Source organism: Nyctereutes procyonoides, unplaced genomic scaffold (assembly GCF_905146905.1).
Source record: "Nyctereutes procyonoides isolate TBG_1078 unplaced genomic scaffold, NYPRO_anot_genome, whole genome shotgun sequence".
In the NCBI taxonomy this organism is placed as follows: Eukaryota; Metazoa; Chordata; class Mammalia; order Carnivora; family Canidae; genus Nyctereutes; species Nyctereutes procyonoides.
In genome coordinates this window covers 20065122-20084566 of record NW_026575046.1, presented here as the reverse complement: position 1 = coordinate 20084566, position 19445 = coordinate 20065122, and the positions used below count along the sequence as shown (strand labels likewise).

The 19445-nt window shown below is 39.6% G+C and overlaps 1 protein-coding gene across 1 annotated transcript in view; it reads left to right on the top strand.

The window, feature by feature from the left end:
* Positions 1-19445, top strand: part of PLCXD3 (phosphatidylinositol specific phospholipase C X domain containing 3) — a 165715-nt gene that overhangs the window by 96688 nt on the left and 49582 nt on the right. Inside the window, exon 2 of the mRNA XM_055325821.1 lies at positions 7794-8502. Coding sequence (XP_055181796.1) covers positions 7794-8502 — 709 coding nt within the window. The remainder of the gene's footprint in view (positions 1-7793; positions 8503-19445) is intronic.

Sequence of the window (19445 nt, the reverse complement as noted above, 5' to 3'; positions counted from 1 at the left end):
GGAATAGTACCTAAAAGCTATTTCAGTGGTCCCAACAGGAAACTAGACCACGGGAACAGAAAAGGAGAAAGAACATCTGAGAGAGGATTTGAAGGTCAATACAGTGGGACCTTAAGACCAATTAAATGGGAGGCTCCCAAGGCAGGTAAGAATGGAAGATGAACCCAAGGATGAGATAGGAGGATTAGAAGAAAATTGTGTTAGAGGGCACATGAAAAGGAGCAGTTTAGAAGGGGAAGATGCTAAGGTTCATCTAGGACATTTTAAGTTTAAGATTCCCATGGAGTGATGAAATTGAGTTGCCTGGTAGGCAGATAGGGGTTGTGGAATGCAGGTCAGGTGAAGTGGTATCAGTTCATGGTGCATCTAATAAAGGCATGAGACTAAAGAAGTGAGTGAGGCTACCTGTGGAAAAAGCAGGGTGCCACCTGAAGTCTTGAATAGAGCTTTGAATAACACCCTCATTTTGGAGCTGGAAGAACAAGAAAAGGTCACCAAGAAGACTGAGAAAGGACAATCACAGAGAGTGTAGGAAAACCAGGAAGAGCCATATCCCAAAAGCCAAAGGGGGAAAACATTTCGAGAAGGGAGCACAGCAGTGTCAAATGTTCCAGAAAGGCTGAGCAGGATTCACTCTTATCCAACAACTGAATTGTTGCTGAGTTACAACAATTTAATTGAATGCCTGCTGAGTTCTGTGGGAAGACTTAGGAATGAGGTGACAGAAATGGCTCATGAGTCCTCTGTAATGGTCATCAATGATATTTCACAGATGACTGATATGAGTGGCAATAGTGATGGCAGTAGTGATCACGGTGGATGAGAGATGGAACTGAAGTTAGGGAGAGAGAGTCAGGCTGCATAGACTAATTTCCTGAGAAATTTGAGATGAGATGTAAAGAAAAATGGGCTAAGCTATAAAACTGATTATTAGAAGTAGTTATTTCACCTTTGCAGCATATCCCATTTGAACAATTTTGACCCATTGACTTCAAATAGTTTTATATTAATAAAACCGGGTGCAGTCGTTGACACAGAATTATAAGGCATAGGGTTGGTTTTTTTTTTCTTCTTTTTAGGAAGCTTACAGTCTGCTTATCATGTGTGCATATATGTGTGTGTGGAGAGAGGAGGGTTTGCAGGCAGAGAGCCAGATACAAAGAGAAAATATTTAAAACATGGTAAGTGTTAGTAACAACATCTAATAACAGTTCTTAGTTGATGAGAGGGGACTGCATTCAGGAGAAGGGAAGGCCACCATCAATGAAAAAAATTCTTCACCACTGATAAGGGAATACACGTGGGTCATAAAAGAAGACTAGGATTAAGAATTTCATAAAGCAGGGGCACCTGGGTAGCTCAGTTGGTTAAGCGGCTACCTTCTGCTCAGGTCATGATCTCAGGGTCCTAGAATGGAGCCCTGCATTGGGCTCCCGGCTCAGTGAGGAGTCTGCTTCTTCCCCTCTCTCTGGACCCACCCTCGGCTTGTGTATGACTGCTCTTTCTCTCAAATAAAATCTTTCAAAAAAAAAAAAAAGGAATTTCATAAAGGGAAGACAAGAGGGTAAACTTCACTCCAGAGCTGCATCTCTTCCTATGGAAGGTAGAAATTGTGCCACCTGCCTATCTCTACCCTAGAAAAGGGCCTCAAAAACCCTTTCAGTTCCTCACCCATCAATTTTCTTTTGGTTCACAGGTGGAGGGTACCTATGCTTCCCTGTTTCTGGGGTGTTGGCCCTATTATCATAAAAGCTATCAAACTATCAAATATGCTAGAAACTTGCCACCAGACAGCAAGAGTCTTAAAAACCTCAGCACTGTGCCAAAGGACAGGAATGAAACAGGCAGGGAGAGGGAAGCATGGCACTCCACACGTCAACTCGTAAGCAAGCTCAGTACTCTGCAGAGCAAGGAAGGGAGCAGTTCTGGTTTTGATGGAGTCAGAACCTGAATTCCGAGGTCAACACAGAGATATTGGAATCATACAGGCATGGGCACGTCAAGCCCTGGCCTACTAGGCCTTTTATTCGGAAGGTTCACAGATGAAATTGACTTAATACATTCTCTTTGATGTTTATTAAACCCATAGTTTTGTAGAATTTGAAATGGAACTGTAGCCAAATCAAGAGATCAACCAGAAATTAATCCCAAAGAACTTTTATAGATAATACTGGAAAGATACTGAATGAAAGAGGGTCAGTATCTAGTCTAAGTGCACAGCAGAATATAAATATTTAGTTGCTATTTAGAGCAACAAAGAATGGGGTAAATTTGATTGCTCAATATTAGCTAAAATCTTAGACAAATGGTAGATAAGAATCTTGTTTTCCAAAAACTATTTACAAACCTAAATCCTACAACTTAAATCATTTCCCTTCTTGTCCTCCCTCCCATGTGAGCTTGCACAGCCATCCCAAGTGTATTAATCTAGGTGATGTTTTCTGGGTCACAAGTGAATCTATGTTTTGTGGCTAGGTATCCCACCACAAGAAAATAACAGTAATTTAAAGTTTATAGTCCTTATAGGGAACTTTTGTGAACAAGGTTTCATTTATTCTTTATAAAAATCCTGTGAAGTAGGTATGCAGAGAATTTTAATTGAGCAAATTGGGTAACCCAAAGCCAGAATGATTAACAACCTGATGATCCACCGGTATTAAATTGTGCATTAGTCATTGAGCTTGAGTTTGAGGCTCGTCTCCCAACACCCATTTCAGTGCTGCTTTCGATGTACTGCATTACTCAATATAATCTGAAGGCCAGACTACACCAGACTGAAATCAAGGTGTTGGCCAAGGCTGTAATCTCATCATCTGAGGCTGAGGCTCCTCTTGCAAGTTTGTTGCTTATTGGCGGGATCTAGTTCCTTGAGTTGTGGGGCTGTGGTCTTTAGGCTCCTAGAATCTGCCCACTATTCCACAGACTTGGAAGGACAACTTTTCTTCTCCCAGCTTGGGTCCTGTGATCAGCAGTCTGCAAATTAATTGATGATAGATTAACGGGAGAAAAAATGAGGTTTATCGATGCGTGCACAGTGTACATGCAGGATCACTCGGACTTGAGTATCTCACTGAATAACCAGGAAGAAAAGGCTTGTATGTTAAATTTAGCCAAAAGGAGGCAGGTAGGGCTTCATGGGAGAGCATGGAAGGTTATATTGGGCTTTTTTAATCTAATGAGTAGGTGAATTTATACTTCCTGGTGCTAAGGGTCAGTATTTTCCCAATTAAGAAACTCCCTGGGAGTGAAGTCAATGGCAGCTGTATTTTTAGAAGCTCTGCTTAAATTTAGATGGATGTTTCTTTTTTTGTGGTTCCTGATGGTTCAGATGTTTTCACCTTAAAGGAATTTTCTTTTTTTGAAAGGAATATTCATACTACTTTAGTATTAATCCCTTCAAATACCATACAGTCCTTTCTATGACATTGCATTTTGCCTGTTGTCTCTTTTATGGGTTTACGGGTCAGTCCCCCTCAGAATAGGATAATCTCTCTTTAGTTAACTCAAAGCCAACTGATTAGAGACCTTAATTACATCTGGGGGGGGGGGATTCCTTTCTGTATACTAGAACATAATCATGAGAATGCTATCCCATCATACTCACCACACTCAAGGGGAGAGGAATTATACAGGGCATCTGTACTCAGGGTGTGGATGCTTTGAGACCATCTTAGAATTTTTCCTACCACATCACACAATAGGTTGAGAAACTAAGTCCAGTGCTACCAGAGACCATAAAATTAGATTATCACACATATTTCTTACACTTTTGAGTTAATAAAATGGATGTTGCATGCTAGTTGGTTAGGCCAGATGACATCCACGACAGTACACAGAATGGAATAACTGTTTGTACATTCAAGAAGACCCTTTAAACTATTTTTTTTCTTTCATTCTTTTACCTGATGCATTATTCTCAAGTATAGAAAGATGCATGAACATTTTCTTTTTTTTCGAGGAAGCGTACATAAGCAGGGTTAGGGGCATAGGGAGAAATAGAGAATCCCAAGCAGGCTCCATGCTCAGTGACCCTGAGACAATGACCTAAGCCGAAACCAAAAGTTGGATGCTTAACTGACTGAGCCACCCAGATGCCCCTGCACATAAACATTTTTAATTAATTTATTTTCATTAAAATTTCAAGTTCTTATTTATTTTGAGTATAGTTGACACACAATGTTACATTGGTTTCAGGTGTACAACATAGTGACTTAACTCTGTATGTTATGCTATGCTCACCACATATGTAGTAAATTCCAAGTTCTTATATTAGGCAATTGGGTCTATAGATCTCAAATCCCTTTGTTAATACAAAAGTTGTTATAGCATGTATTAACTGCTGCTGTATAACAAATTATCCAAAAACTAAAATAACACACAGTTTCTATGGGTCAGAAATCCAGGCAAGACTTAACTGGATTCTTTGCTTCAGGGTCCCTTACAAGGCTACAAATCAAGATCCTTCTGGGGCAGGATGCACTTCCAAGCTTACCCACCAGCCATTGACAGGATTCAGATCCTTGAGGGCTGTTAGATTGAAGGCCTGGTTTCCTAGCTTGCTGTTGGCTAGAGGCCATTCCCAGTTCTTTGTCACATGGGCTTCTCCAACATGGCATTTTGCTTCATCAATGTCAGTATGTAGAGAGTAGCAAGATGGAAGTCACAGTCTTTGTAATCTAATCTGAGAAGTGGTATCCCATCATGTTTTTGTTATTAATTTGTTAGAAACTAGTCACCTGATTGGGCCCATACTGGAGGACTGTGGGAAGGGGCAATGAATGCCAGAGGGCAGGGAGTGTTGGAGTCTAGTTTAGAAGCATTCCTCAATGAAGGAATGATTTAGCAGACTGAGGAGAAACTAATAAAAAGCGCTGGTTTCAGAGAAATGGAAAAAAATTACCTCTTCTGTTCCATTCACTTATTCAGAGCCAGAGCTAATGAACTTGAATGTGGGTTCATAATGGGAGTAGCCAACTCTTCTCTGAGTAGAGAAGGCAAATCAGACCCAAAATTGTGAATCTAAGCTCAGAACCAGGGAGGCAACATTAAGTATCAAATTTGAGATAGGAGCTTGGGTTGTAGATAAGAAGTGAGGAGCCCAGGAATACTGAGCCAATGTAGAAGCAAAATATTGGACCAGATAAGGCAGAAAGGTTGTAGATATAGCCAAGAACAAAGACATAATGCTTAACAGTCTTGTGGGCAGGGTTCTGATTTTAAAGAATCAGGGAAGGGCCAGACTTTTCCTCTGTTATTGAAAGGGCATAAAATACTGTTGTGTTTTTGTTTTAAGTTCAAACCAATAGAAAACTTAATGGCTTAGTGAAAATGCTGAGATTGGGGAGGAAGTACTATTCCAAATGAAATCAAAAGCCATGAAGATATTCCTTTTTTGGCCAACACTAGATTATGTTTTTTCTCCCCAAATGCAAAGATAGTGTTTTGTATTGATTGATGATTTAATTCTCCTCTCCAAATAATGTTTGCATCTGGTGCATCATTCTGCACCAAATGCTGTGCATATACTTCAGAGTCATCTAGCTTAGAATAAATATTGGTGGGGGTATGAATGGTTTTTCCTTCTGACGGCTGTTTTTAATTTTTATTTTAACATTACCTTATTTTGATCGTATATTTTCCTGAAATGTCAACAAATAATTTAATCTAGAGACTAATATTATTTTATAGGCTTTTCAAAATTGGTAACTTTCCTAGGCTTTTTTCTTTTTTTTTAATTTGCCAGATAGCCACATGACAGAATGGTGAAACTAAATTCATATTGAGAGTAAAGAACCACTCATTTCTGGAAAAAGAAATCTAGTCATATTTGATTCCCTTTCTGCTTACTTTCAATTATGTCTTCTACTAGGTTATAGAGGTAACTGATTATTTTCCTCCATATTTTTTCACATGCCTTTAAGTCAACTTTAAATTTTTTAAAAAAATTTTATTAATTAACCCTTATTTTGAAGGTTTACTTATTCATTTGTACCTATCCTAATCCTAGAACATTTGATTATAGTTCTTCTTAAACTCATCTTTTTCTTTCTTTCTTTCAATATATTCTCTCTATATATTGATCCACAGTACAGTTTGTTTAGCTTTTTCATTTATATTAGCAATTGGCTGAACAGCCACTAATAAATCAATATGCAGCAACTTAAATCCCTGTTAAAATTTGCCAATGCCAGATCCAAACTGCCAGTTCTGCTTATTCAGAAAGTGCTGACATTTTCTTCCTATACCATGTACTAAAGATAAATAGATCAGACAGTTCCAGATTAAATTAAACATGGCATTTCTGTATTTTGGGGTTACTTTTCATTGTTTAAAAAAAAATCTAATAATTCTGAGGAGTTAGCTGTTCTAAATCTTAAAGGTTATCATTTTTAAGGTATTAAAGTATTTTTCAAAATATTTTCTCTAACAACTTACAGAAGTGTCTGAAGTTCATACTTCTGTTATTCCTCTGGGCTGTTTAATGCTTGACAGAGATAGATGTACAGGGAGAGAGATAGATTGATGTAGCTTTGGAATATAGACAAAGATAAATATTTGCTCCAAATAGCTTATCAGGCAAAGGCCCTGGGGTGATGGGTGATAAACATAAAGGGGAGTGTTGTGTGTCTTAGTTGGGAGGAGTATAAGAACTAGAACAAGATGTGTATTTTTTAGTTTCGAGAGAACTAATCAGGAGTGGGGCAACATGGCCTGAGGAAGCCTGAATAACGGATAGGAAATGACGACATCTCCCCTTTGTAATGTGTAAAAATTCAGTGTACGTTCATTTCATTTTACCTGTTTGGTAAGTTATGCCCAAGAGTTGAAGGAGACTTTGAAAAATCAAATTAAAACTGAAACCATTTTTGTTCATTGGGTCCAATAATATTTTAAATGGCCCTCTGTACTTACTGGCAAATCATGCACATGTTCATTGCCACATTTCTGGAGTTCTGATATTTTTAACAGACAAATAATAATAATAATAATAATAATAACCATAATTAAATAGGTTGCCCTTGTTCTTCCTAGAAAGAAATTCTTTCAAATTTGGAAGCCATCTCCAAAGAGAGCTTTCACTGTTGAGAGGAAATATTTGTGAAGAAAATAGTCTATTAGTTAATTTTTAAATGCTGTTAGTTTTGTTAACTTATAAGAAAAATTGTTTATTCGATATTTGAAAAGTACTTGGCCTCATCTACCTTCATAGTTGCTCAAACACGGCATCAGGTTAAATATATCAACATTGTACTGTCCTCTTGTTTATTTCTCCCTTCCTCTATAGGGACCTCTTGTGCTTTCCAAAGTATATGAGGTACCAGTTCATATGCTGATCATCTGCCCTTGAAAAAGTCTCCTTTATTCATTGAAACAAGCTCTCACTGGTAAAATCAACTCACAGTGAAAGGAAAGAGCAAGATCATAGACAAAGTACTTGGGAACCAGTGAATTCCACTTTATGGATGGTCATTTATGCCATCTACATGGAAAGCCAATCCTAATGCATGCATTAAGTTCTTTGTTTACATAAGTAAAATATGATCTTTTTTTATAATATAGATCAGAAGGGATTTTTTAAATCATTTCATAATCAGCTTGATCTGTTGAATGCCATGTGTACTATTTCGGCTATAATAAGGACCTACCTAAGACACAAGATCGAACTAAGTAAATGTTTCTTATCATTTTCTTTTGTTCGTTTGAGGGAGAGATATGGACATTGTAAGGAGGAAAGAAATTGGGAAGAGCAAAGGACTGAATTGTAACCGCATTGTGCCTTGTTATTTTTCTAGGATCTCATGATTCCTTCAGCTTCTACATTGATGAAGCCTCACCTGTAGGGCCTGAACAACCAGAAACCGTCCAGAATTTTGTCTCTGTGTTTGGAACTGTAGCCAAAAAGCTGATGCGGAAATGGTTAGCCACTCAAACAATGAACTTTACTGGTCAGCTAGGAGCTGGGATCCGTTATTTTGATCTTCGAATTTCCACCAAGCCCAGAGACCCTGACAATGAACTTTACTTTGCTCATGGTTTGTTCAGTGCCAAAGTCAATGAAGGCCTTGAGGAGATTAATGCATTCCTCACAGATCACCATAAGGAGGTAGTATTCTTGGACTTCAACCATTTTTATGGGATGCAGAAATATCACCATGAAAAACTGGTCCAAATGCTGAAAGACATCTATGGAAACAAGATGTGCCCAGCAATTTTTGCCCAGGAAGTTAGCCTAACGTACCTGTGGGAGAAAGACTATCAAGTGCTAGTCTTCTACCATAGTCCAGTGGCTTTGGAAGTGCCCTTTCTCTGGCCTGGGCAGATGATGCCAGCACCCTGGGCCAACACCACAGACCCAGAAAAACTGATCCAGTTTCTTCAGGCATCCATCACTGAGAGAAGAAAGAAGGGCTCGTTTTTTATATCTCAGGTGGTGCTGACCCCCAAAGCTAGCACTGTGGTCAAAGGAGTGGCCAGTGGCCTCAGAGAAACTATCACAGAAAGGTAAGTGTCCTTAAGATATCAGAGAAAAAGCTTAAGGAATTTCACACGAATCCATAGAGCCATTAACTGATAGACCTAAACTTTATACTTATGTATATTAGTTTCCTCGGGCTGCACACAGCATACCACAAACTGGGTGCCTTAAAACAGAAGAAACTTACTGTCTCCCGGTTCCAGAGGCTAGAAGTCTGAAATCAAGGTGTCAGCAAGTCACCACCTTCTGATGGCTTTGAGGGAGAATCTTTTCCATGGCTCCCCACTAACTCTGGTGACAGTTGACAATCCTGGGTATTCCTTGGCTTGTAGATGCATCATTCCAGTCTCTGCCTCCATCTTTACATGGTGTTCTCCCCATGTGTCTTTGTTTTCTCTTCTTATAAAGACACCAGTCATATTGGATTAGGGCCCACCCTAATGATATCATCTTAACTTAATTATGTCTCCAAGCACCCTACTTCCAAATGGGCCACAGTTATGGGTACAGGGGATTAAGACTTCAACTTTTTTCCTAGGACACAGATCAAAATATAGAACCATGTGTTTTGACTCCATGTCCAGATATTTTTTCTTTTCTTTTCTTTTCTTTTCTTTTCTTTTCTTTTCTTTTCTTTTCTTTTCTTTTATTCATTTATTTTTTTCAGATATCTTTTCATAGCACTCCTTTACACATTTGCATAGCGCCTTATAGATTACAAAGCCTTTTCTCTATTGTTCGCAATAGAGAATATATGTATTTTTTACCTAATTCTATTTGACCTGCACAACCCTGGGAAGTAGATATTGTCTTACAGATAAAAATTGAGGTTCAGAGAAGTGAAATGTTTTACTTAAGGCCAGTTGGACTATGAACAAGGACACAAAGACCCAAATTCCATTCTTCTCAAGCTATGTTCTATTCCTTACACTATGCCATAAGCAAGAATCACCCTCCAGAGTGTGGGTATTCCATGTGTCAAACCCAGCCATATATGTTGGAGTGGTGATTACTTGTGAGGTATATAATTTGAGCTCTTTCCCATGAGTGTGATACAATGTCTAGAATTGTATGCATTATTCATTCTTTTGAGTTAAAGTATTAAACAATGCAAATATTGTCTGAGGAGAAAATGTAACTCTTATCATATGTTTATCTTTAACTTTAATTGATATTTTGAATTATGGTAAGGAGAGCACACACGTTTTCCTCAAGGTCATTGTAGGGAAAGACCAGAAGATGAGAAAAGATGAGATGAAATGGTATGGATGGCTTCATAGCACAGCATGTAGAGTACAGAATGGCAGGAGATAGGCTTGCAGTGAGACAGGAACACATTTGCAAGAAAGCCTTTAGCCAGGCTAAAGAAAGGATTTCATCTTGTGGGGAGCTAGTGGCATAGGAGCTTGACCAGATCTGCATTTTAGATAAATGGTGTAGCATAGAGGCAGAGGATTGGAGAGAAGAGACAATGAAGAGGTGCTTGGAACGGTTTTGGCACAGTAACGCAAACCAGAGGAAGGGAGAAAACACAGAAGGGAATGGTATGCCATAGCAAAAATTAGGATTATTTGATAACAATTTACCTCTGTGGTCTGAATGGAGAAAAGAGTTGGAGATAAAGTTTCCTCTTGAGAAGTAGAATGAGTGATGCAGACATTTGTGGAATCAGGAAACAAAGGCACAGGGACTTAGAAGGTGGGGAAGCTATAGTCAGGTCTATGGATCCAGTAGATGTGTCCAACTGGTCACTGGGAATATAAGCCAACTCAAGTAGCAGTTATTGTCATTTTCTGGCAGTGAAAGCCACACGCCATTGGAGTTGAAGGGTTCCTCCCTACAGAGTTAAAATGATACTGATAATTTAAAAGTGATTTTTAGAATTGTCTGTAAGTACAAATATTCTGGCCTGGGATATCTTACCACAATGACATCTATATCATTTTAACCCCATCCTCAAGTCTCCTGGCTGAAACTTCTCTTCCACCTCCTTCTTCCGGTATTTTTTTTTTTCATCTCTTTTCTTACCCTACCCCCACATTGTCTTGGAGATTCCATATTCTCCTTTAGATTATTATGCTAAATTATTCACCTCTCTTCTGGCCCTAAGGTTCAGTTAGTCCCATCAAAGTATTCATCAGACCAAGAAGGCTTTCTATTTAATAGGACCACATTCTACAAAAGGTCATTGTTTTGGTAAATAACTTTTCACCTCTCTTACACCCTTAAAAGTGAGGAAGTTATAGTATAATATATATAAAAATGTGTGTTCTCCACCATACCCCACAAAAGCCTCAGATTTTGAGGAATCCCTGAGAACCCATAGAAGTGGGGAAGAAACAGGAGCGGTCTGAGAATCAGCCACGCCAAATATTCTTTATTCTCACTACATCTTTAACGAAGGAAGCTTCCATTTCTAAATTTTACACATTGGGCATTAAAGGAGCCTTCCCATAGCCTTCCAGCTCTACCTTCTGTTGCCTAGTTCTATATTTAGGAAAAACACTTTTCCATATAATATTCCTGCTTTGGGTTGGCCAAGAGCCATACCCAGATTTTACCTGTGTAGGGAATAGCCTTTGGGTAGTTGAGAAGAAAAATCTACTCGAGGAATAGATGACTTTCATTTTTCTCTCTTAAGGCATTTGAAGCAGTTAGGTCTTTGCACATTTTAAGCTGAACTGCTCTTTGGCTACTTATGCTATATAGTACAGTATTAGTAAAGTAACATTTGTGGGTAAAAGATCAAATCAGATAGTGCTGAAAATTATATATCTACACAACTCTCTCAAAAGATTCACAATCTTTAGCATACAAAAGGCACTAACAAGCATTTTAGTGAAGAATCCTATTTAAATTGAACAAATGCAATATTGTGCAAGCACTTAATTTTTTTTTTCAGATACCACTTATTAACAGCCCACGGAATTCATTTTGAAAAAGTGTCCTCAGTCATCTGCTCTAATTCAGAACTTTTTACTTGCTTCTGACTTACTTATCTGGAATAGTAGAATTGTGTCATTGAAAAGAGAAAGAAGTTGAGGGAGCACAGGGGTGGGAGGAAAAAATTTAAAAAGTTGAAGACACAATAGGTAGAATCAACATTTTTTTTTCTCTCTAGGATTATGCAAATTACTTGCAAATGATTTGCAAATATATCTGAACCTGGCCAGATGACAGAGTTTGCCTCAGAAGTTCTAGAAAGACCTCCTTGTAAACAAATTGCAATGCCTATCTTCTGCATATAGAGTTCGTGTGGAACTCGGGTTTTGTTTTGATTTGATTTGACATATTTCAGCCTTCTGAGTAAGGGTTATAGGAGAAGGTCATTGGATAGTGGTCCTTGGATAGTGCCTTGCAAAGGCAATTGACTTACCTCTGAAAGAGTCAGTGAAAGAACATTTGATTCCCCAAGGACCTATTGCTTCTCTTTCTCATCAAATGATAAAGCCCACAAAGACGACTTTCTACCATTTTCCTCTGCTATGTGCACAAAGCTACTCATTCAGAAAGGCCTATATTAGCACCAAAAGATATAATGAGGCTCTCCTTTGCCACCAAAGGAGAAGTCACTAGGTGATTTTAAGACCTCTCTGGGCCTTAAGTATTTTTAACTGCAAAATTCGGAGTTTGAACTAGACTATCTCCAAGATACTTTCCAGTTCTAAAATCCTACAGTTCTAGGATCCTGTATTTGACTAGTTTCTCTATAATTTTTTTTATTATGCTTAATATTTGTGCTAACAAAACTGTGAGCATGTGCATTTAGAAAACAGTGTTTGAAGGTATGAGTGGATTTCAGGGAAACCAAAGCCAGCCTGGATTCAGGTAGTGTAGCTTTCAATCTGGTCACTGGTTCCAAATACTGCAGATGCATTTTCCACGTTTCAGCAATGCCAAAAGACACAGATTTTTATTTCTTAAAGACCTATTTTTAATTTATTTCTCAAACACGAGCTTTTGCACCTCACCCCCACGGAATTCACACATTCTTAAAAAGAAGGTGTGCAACTTGAGTCGAGTCCTTTCCTAATTTGTGGAGGTTTATTAAATTATAGGTTTTGTTAGTTTTTAAAAAAAAAATCAGACCACCTGTCAGAATATTCAAGGAACAATGCATCTTGCAAGTCAATTGGTGCTGAATTAATTTAGATAATGTTTATACAGGCCAACAATTTAGGTGATGAAAATGATGACTATCACCATCATCATCATCATCATCATCATCATCATCATCATCATCTATTTTAAGTGTTCCATGTCTGTTTAATACAGTGCTAACTACCTGGCCCATTTTCTCTCATCATCACAGTAATTGCCTTAAGGATAAGAATTTTCAGGGTGTAATGGGTTGTTGGTTGGTTGTTAATAAGCACCAATATGACCCAGCTGGGAAAATGTAGGCAATTAGATTTGTTGAGCCCACATCATGTGCCAGGCACAGTAGGAAGTGCTTTATGTGAATCGTATCCATTTAATCCTCCCTCCAATAAGGTAGGTATTATTAGATCCATTAGAGATGAAGAACTGAGCCTTAGAAATGTCTAGTACCCTGCTTAAAATTCTTATATTAATTGAGCAAAATCAGGATTATTTTGGGGTTTGTTTGACCAAGTTCTCTCCTTACTCCTGCAAACTAGGTAAAATTCACATTTCTTAGCAGTGGATACATATAACATATAATATGTTATCTGTCCTCTTGGAGGACAGAGTCAGGTTCAGAGGTCAAGTTTGCCACAGTTTGGGTGGGCAAGGCTACAGATGTGAAGTTGTGGCTCTTCCTCAATAAAACAAACCCAGGTAGAATGCTGTCATGGGGGCCCTTATGGAAGCACCACCGTGGAATAATAGAAAGGAAAGGAACTTAAAGGTGACTCAGCTTAATCCTCTAGCCTTGTGCCTACTGCTTATTGGACTATTTCCCCTGAGTAAAGAAATTGAGGTCAGAGGAATGCTAAATGATTGCCCAAAATAACAGAGGTAACTGACAGCAAAGGTGGGATTAGAATCCAGGTCTCTCAGTTTATAGGCTGAATTCTATCCTCTATACCTTCGGGAGGGGTGAGCACAGAGGATGGACAGGAAAACTGGAGAGGGCCAGAGGACATCAGGCCCTCTAGGCTTTGAACCACTAGGCTGCAGGGATCAACATGGAAGGACAAGCTGGCTCTCAGTCTGCACTGCATGCAACATAACAAGGTGCCCTAGAACCTTGCCTGGAGGAGTCAGAGGTCAGGCCTGGAGATGGGCCATGGATTTTGTGCAGGGCTGGCCTTCCCTGGGCTCTCTTTCAACCTCACAAATACAACAAGCTCTAATATTGCCATCTAATGGGGACATACCCCAGTTCACAACCACACTTCAAACAGCACACCTGCTGCTCAATTTACCCTGTTACTGCCTGGACCCAGCAGGTCTGGGAAGTTGTTCATCTGCAGCACCAGTTCTCTTAGGAACTTTAGGGAACTTGTGAAGGATGGAGATTCGCAATGGTTCAAAGGCAGCTCAGGGTGACATGAGAGAGCACCAGTCTCCATGAAGAGTAACTTTCTGGCTCTGCTCCCTGGGATGTGTCCCTAGATAAGTCAGTGTACCAGTAGAACAGCTGATATTGGATCAGTCTGTTCAGTGAAGAGAAAGCCGCCTCCCCAGGTTACATATGCCTACAGAGAAAAAATATCAAAGACCTATGGAAAATTGGTATTAGAATAACCATTGTTTGTAAGATGCTTCTGTCATAAGATTTCATGTCTTCAATATGTACTTATTGGAGGCCTCATTTGTTCAACAGGTATTATTCTCAAATTCTAATTTAAGAAACTGAAGGTCAGAAAAACTGACCTTCAATTCAGAATCTAGGTCTTTTGAACCACTAGAAGAGGAGCCTGGTTTGTAAATCAGAAGGAAGCTCCAGAACGCAGCCTTTTCTGAGCACAAGCCTTGGCAAACAGAGCTGTACTTTTGGAGAGTTTGTCCAAATACAAATTTCTGGGTGCTGCCCCACGGACTCTGATTCATGAGTCTGTGGCTCACAGTTTTAAATTTCTTTTTTTTGCCCCCAAGATTTTATATACAAGTTAGTTAACATATAGTATAGTATTAGTTTCAGGAGTAGAATTTAGTGATTCATCACTTAGATATAAATACCCAGTGGTCATCACAAATGCCTTCCTAAATACCCATCCCCCTCCACCCTCCTCCAGCAAACCTCAGTTTGTTCTCTGTAGTTAAGAGTCTTATGGTATATGCCTCCCTGTCTGTTTTCATTTTATTTAAGTTTTCTTTCTCTTCCCCTGTGTTCATCTGTTTTATTTCTTAAATTCCACATGTGAGTGAGATCGTATAGTATTTGTCTTTCTTTGAGTTACTTCGCTTAGCATAATACACTCAAGCACTATCCTCATCATTGCAAATGGCAAGATTTCATTCTTTTGATGGCTGAGTAATATTCCATTGTCTGTATATATCACCTCTTCTTTATCCATTCATCAGTTGATGGATACTTGGGCTCTTTCCATAATCTGGCTATTGTGGACAATCCTGTTATGGGGGCACATGCACCCCAGCGTTTATAGGAGCACTATCAGAGTTTTAAATTTCTAACGGACTCTAAGTGGGCCCTTCTTTGAGTAGCATTGCTCCTCTTGCCAGCAAGCTGCACCTCCACGTCCCTCCCTCCCAGCAACAGATAAACTTAGTTTTTGGAAACCTGGAAAGGGTTAAGATTTGTCAGTCCCCTTCCAAAATCAAGTTCAGGTAGTTCTTCCTTAAATCTAAGCCATGATCTCTCTACCCCCAGACCCTGCCAGATTTGTTCTATCACTAAAGCAGAGCTGCCCATCGTTGATTTCCAAAAGATGATTCTCTGCTCTTCTCTCTCGTGCTTCTTCTCTCCCATGTCACATAGCTCCATCCTAGGATTATTGTGCTGCAGGAGCATTAGCAAGGCTTTGGGGACCGAAGCCTTCCTTCCCCTGGGCTCAAAAGCACATACCTTTGCAAGAAGCCTTAGTAACTTTGAGACTCATGTCTTCTACCAAAACCAATTAATATTGCAGCACTTTGCACCCCAGTGGCCTCCCAGTCCTGATTTCAAACAGTAAAAAAGAAGATTCTGTAACAACTTCCAACCATGAGGCATGTGACACGAGAGCGACTTCAGCCTGGGTCCTGCTGGGGTATGGCAGGAGGGAGGGCTGTCTGTTGTTACTCTCTCTAACAACTTTTGACCCAAGAACTTTTAAAGCAGGAGTACACATAAAAGCTCTCTCTCTCCCTCATTCTGCTGGTGTTGTATGATTAAAGTACAGGTGAATACAGGCAGGCACCTTTCATTATTTGTGTCAGGACAGTCAAAGACGAGAGAGTATGTCAAGCTGTTGGAAAGTCAGATGCCCATTCAGTGCCTGATGAGGGTGTGTGTGTGTGCGCGCGTGCATGTGAGAGAGAGGAAGGGAGCATGAGTATGTGTAAGGGAGAGAGAGAAAGAGGGTGTATGTGTGCAGGTATATGTGTGTGTGTGTGTGTGTGTGTGTGTGAGAGAGAGAGAGAGTGTGTGTGTAGGAAGCAGGGAGGAAAAATACATATACTTTTCTTAAAAAGTGTGGCATAGGATAGAGGTTCACCCACTTTAGTCTCTCTGGACCTCAGTTTCCTTCTGGGGAATTGCTGGAAAGATTGAGTTTATCATCTGAAAAGGAACTAGCCTAGTATGTAGTGGAACTCACAAAAAGCAGATAAGTTGATGGTGGGCAGAGTAAAGAAGGAGGGTCCAGGCAGCAGGAGTGTTTAGTCAACAAGTTATGGCACAAAAATTTGTAGACCTCAGCCAGCAACTGGGGGGATAGGGAGGCTTATTTGGGATTTGAAATGGACCATAACATGTACTGTCAGTAGATGAGCCAGTAAGTGGTGTCAGAGTAAAGTACTTTACTCAAAGTAAAGCACCAGATCTGATCAGCACAGGGTACTGACGTACAAGGACAAGGACTTGAGGCCAGCTCTGCCTTCTTGCCCTGGGCACGCAGGGCTCCCGATGTGGAGCTCAAGTCTACTCTGCTGAAAGCTCATCTAAGGGAAACAGCTATACTCTGGAGAGACCTTATTTAAAACTGGGGGAAGAGGAAGCATTGCCAAATCACTAGACACAAATACATAGTTGAGCATGCGGAGCTTACTTGCTGCAGCAAAGGAGAACGCGCACCATTGGGAACCATGAGACACCCCAGGGAGAGACTATTGTTAGGAGGTACTCCTAAGCCGGATATATTTGGGGCTTAGGCTGAGTGGCTTGGGAGAGGGTTTAAGGAAGCAGAGGTCCCCTCTAGATTGGATGCTGTTAGAAAGGAAGGGTAATTTTATAAATGGTACCACCCTAAGTCTTATCTCTAGGGCCAGAGTGAGGATAAACTATAATTGGTAAAAGAGTTGCAGTCGCATTTATTTCAGTGTAGAGAGGTAGATGTTTGGTTACTTTATGGGTGATCTTGTTTTTGTGCTTAGACAAAATTACAAAGTATTTTTCTACATCTCACTGCCTCATGAGCTCGAGTAACCTTGTCTGAGACTGGTATTCTGGGGGAGTAATATGGCCTAGTTATGAGTGTCAGGCCAGCTTCCTAACATCAGGGGTTGCTTTTAAATTTCTTTTCACCCTTTTCAGGTGCAATGCAAGGAAAAAAATATCACTTATTTCCATTTGCTTTGAAAGCCTCTGGTGTGAATTAGACTTTCCCCGTGCTCTTTCTTTGTTGTTACTTTTCTCACTGAAACAAATGTGGGCTGTATCTATGCGGAAGCCCAGATCATTTCGATAATGAAGTCAATCAAAGAGTTGGTGATACCTTAGCTTGTCTACTGAAAACGCAAACTCTTCGCATTGAGCCATATTGACAAGGAACTTGATATTCTTTCCCTGCAGTCCTAAGTTTCTGCCTGTCTCATTGGGCAAGGGTTGGAATCCCAGGTGGTAGATACCAAAGAGGTTGGGGGTGAGAAAGAAATGTGAGAACACAGCATTTTGAAAAGGGAATTGCTGGCTCTTTAATATTTGTGAACTTTCCAATTTCCTTCCCAAAATCTCACAACTTATTCAGGGCACAAAGAGGCAGGAGGTGAGAGTCAACTGTCACATTTACAGTTGAACTCTTTTCTTGCCCTTTTTGGCAGAGGGAGACATATTTGTCTTGGCCTTGTTTGGATGGGTCCCCCCAAAGGCTTATTTGTGTTGACTATACGTGGTAGACACAGCTTTGGGTGACTGATCTACTCATTACCAAGGGTACTCCAACAAGTATGAATACTTATTTAAGTGAGATGTATAAGCTAAATCCTCTTTGTCAAAGGATAAAAGAATGAGTTGCTTTATCTGCACCCCACCTAACAAATTGTTACATAAATCTCAAATAACTTACTAACACCACTCTAGGCAATGACATTGCAGCTTTTAATCTATCACATTCAGTTGATAAAATATTTTCTTCCAGAATGTTTTTCAATACAAGAATAACAATTTAAAGAGCTGGAATTTTCTCAGACTCTCTGGCTTTGGCATTTCAGAAGAAAATACTATTTCCATCAACTGCAGACTAAACTTGGCTTCATAGTATAGAGCACAAATCTTCCGGCTCTTGATCTGTATGTCTGAGATTGTAGCCTTGCTAATTAACTTATTTTAGAGTATTAAAAATAATTAGACAAGAATAGATAAAAACTTGCTTGTCATAATCAATTTTTTTTTTCAGAAATCACAAGTATGGCTTGCATTTTTGCTTTAAACTATTCCTTCCTCCCACCCCCTCATCACTTATTTCCCTGTGGTCTCAGCTGTTAAAAGAAAAGAAGCTTATGAGTTGTTTCTGGAGCTGTGACATCCTTTCTTGAAGGAGTGGTATGTGGCAGTGAGACAGTAATGTGTGATTTCATTAGTGAATGCTAAAAGCACAGGCTGCCCTTTAGAAATGTATGGGATATTTGGCCAATTCAAGACTGAGTGAATTCACCATGTAGCTGCCTCTTATCTGTATACTAAGCAGAAAAGCTATTGCCAACGTCACTTAACTAAGGTTCGAAAATGAACCAGTCAGGAGAATAAGTAACACAATTACGAGTTACTCATGAATGTACATTTTTAAGATTTTTTAAATTCATTTTTGAAGAGTTTAATTTAGATAGCCTGTTTCTCCAAATAAAATAATTGTAAGAAGTAGTTTGTAGTGAGTCGATTGTGGGGAAACTTGGTTAGATCGTTCAGTCTAAGTTCAATCTGCTAACAGACACCATATGCTTATTTGGGGGAGGTATGATGATGAATCTATAGCTAAAGAATAACCTGGAAACTTAGTTTTATTCCTGTCTTGATTTTACATTTACTGGTTAGCTGTTGAAGGTTTATTTAATGAATTTGACTCTTACTGCCATTCATAAGCAGGTTGCCATGTGCATTACTACCTGGTTTGATAGAACAGAAGGAGAATTTCACACCTTCGTACATACACACATCATTGCAACTGTATGCTTACACTTTACCCATGTGTCTAAGCAGCCCCCAAACAGGATATGGCCAAGGACTCTTCTATCTGATCAAGACTGAGAGCCTCCTTAATGCCATAAACATGAATGGGGACATTTTGATGTCTCCATGACATGGGCTATGCAAATAAAGTCTTATTCAATGGTCCACCATTTTCTGCTCCAACTAGCAACAGGTAGCCAGCTTTAGATTCAAAACATGGTGTGTGTGTGTGTGTGTGTGTGTGTGTGTGTTGAAACTGGTAAGAAAGGCTCCCCCCCCCCCTTTTTTAAATTTTATTTATTCATGAGAGACACACAGAGAGAATCAGAGACATAGGCAGAGGGAGAAGCAGGCTCCATGCAGGGAGCCTGATGTGAGACTCGATCCCAGGACTCCAGGATCACTCCCTGAGCTGAAGGCAGATGCCCAACCGCTGAACCACCCAGGTGTCCCTAA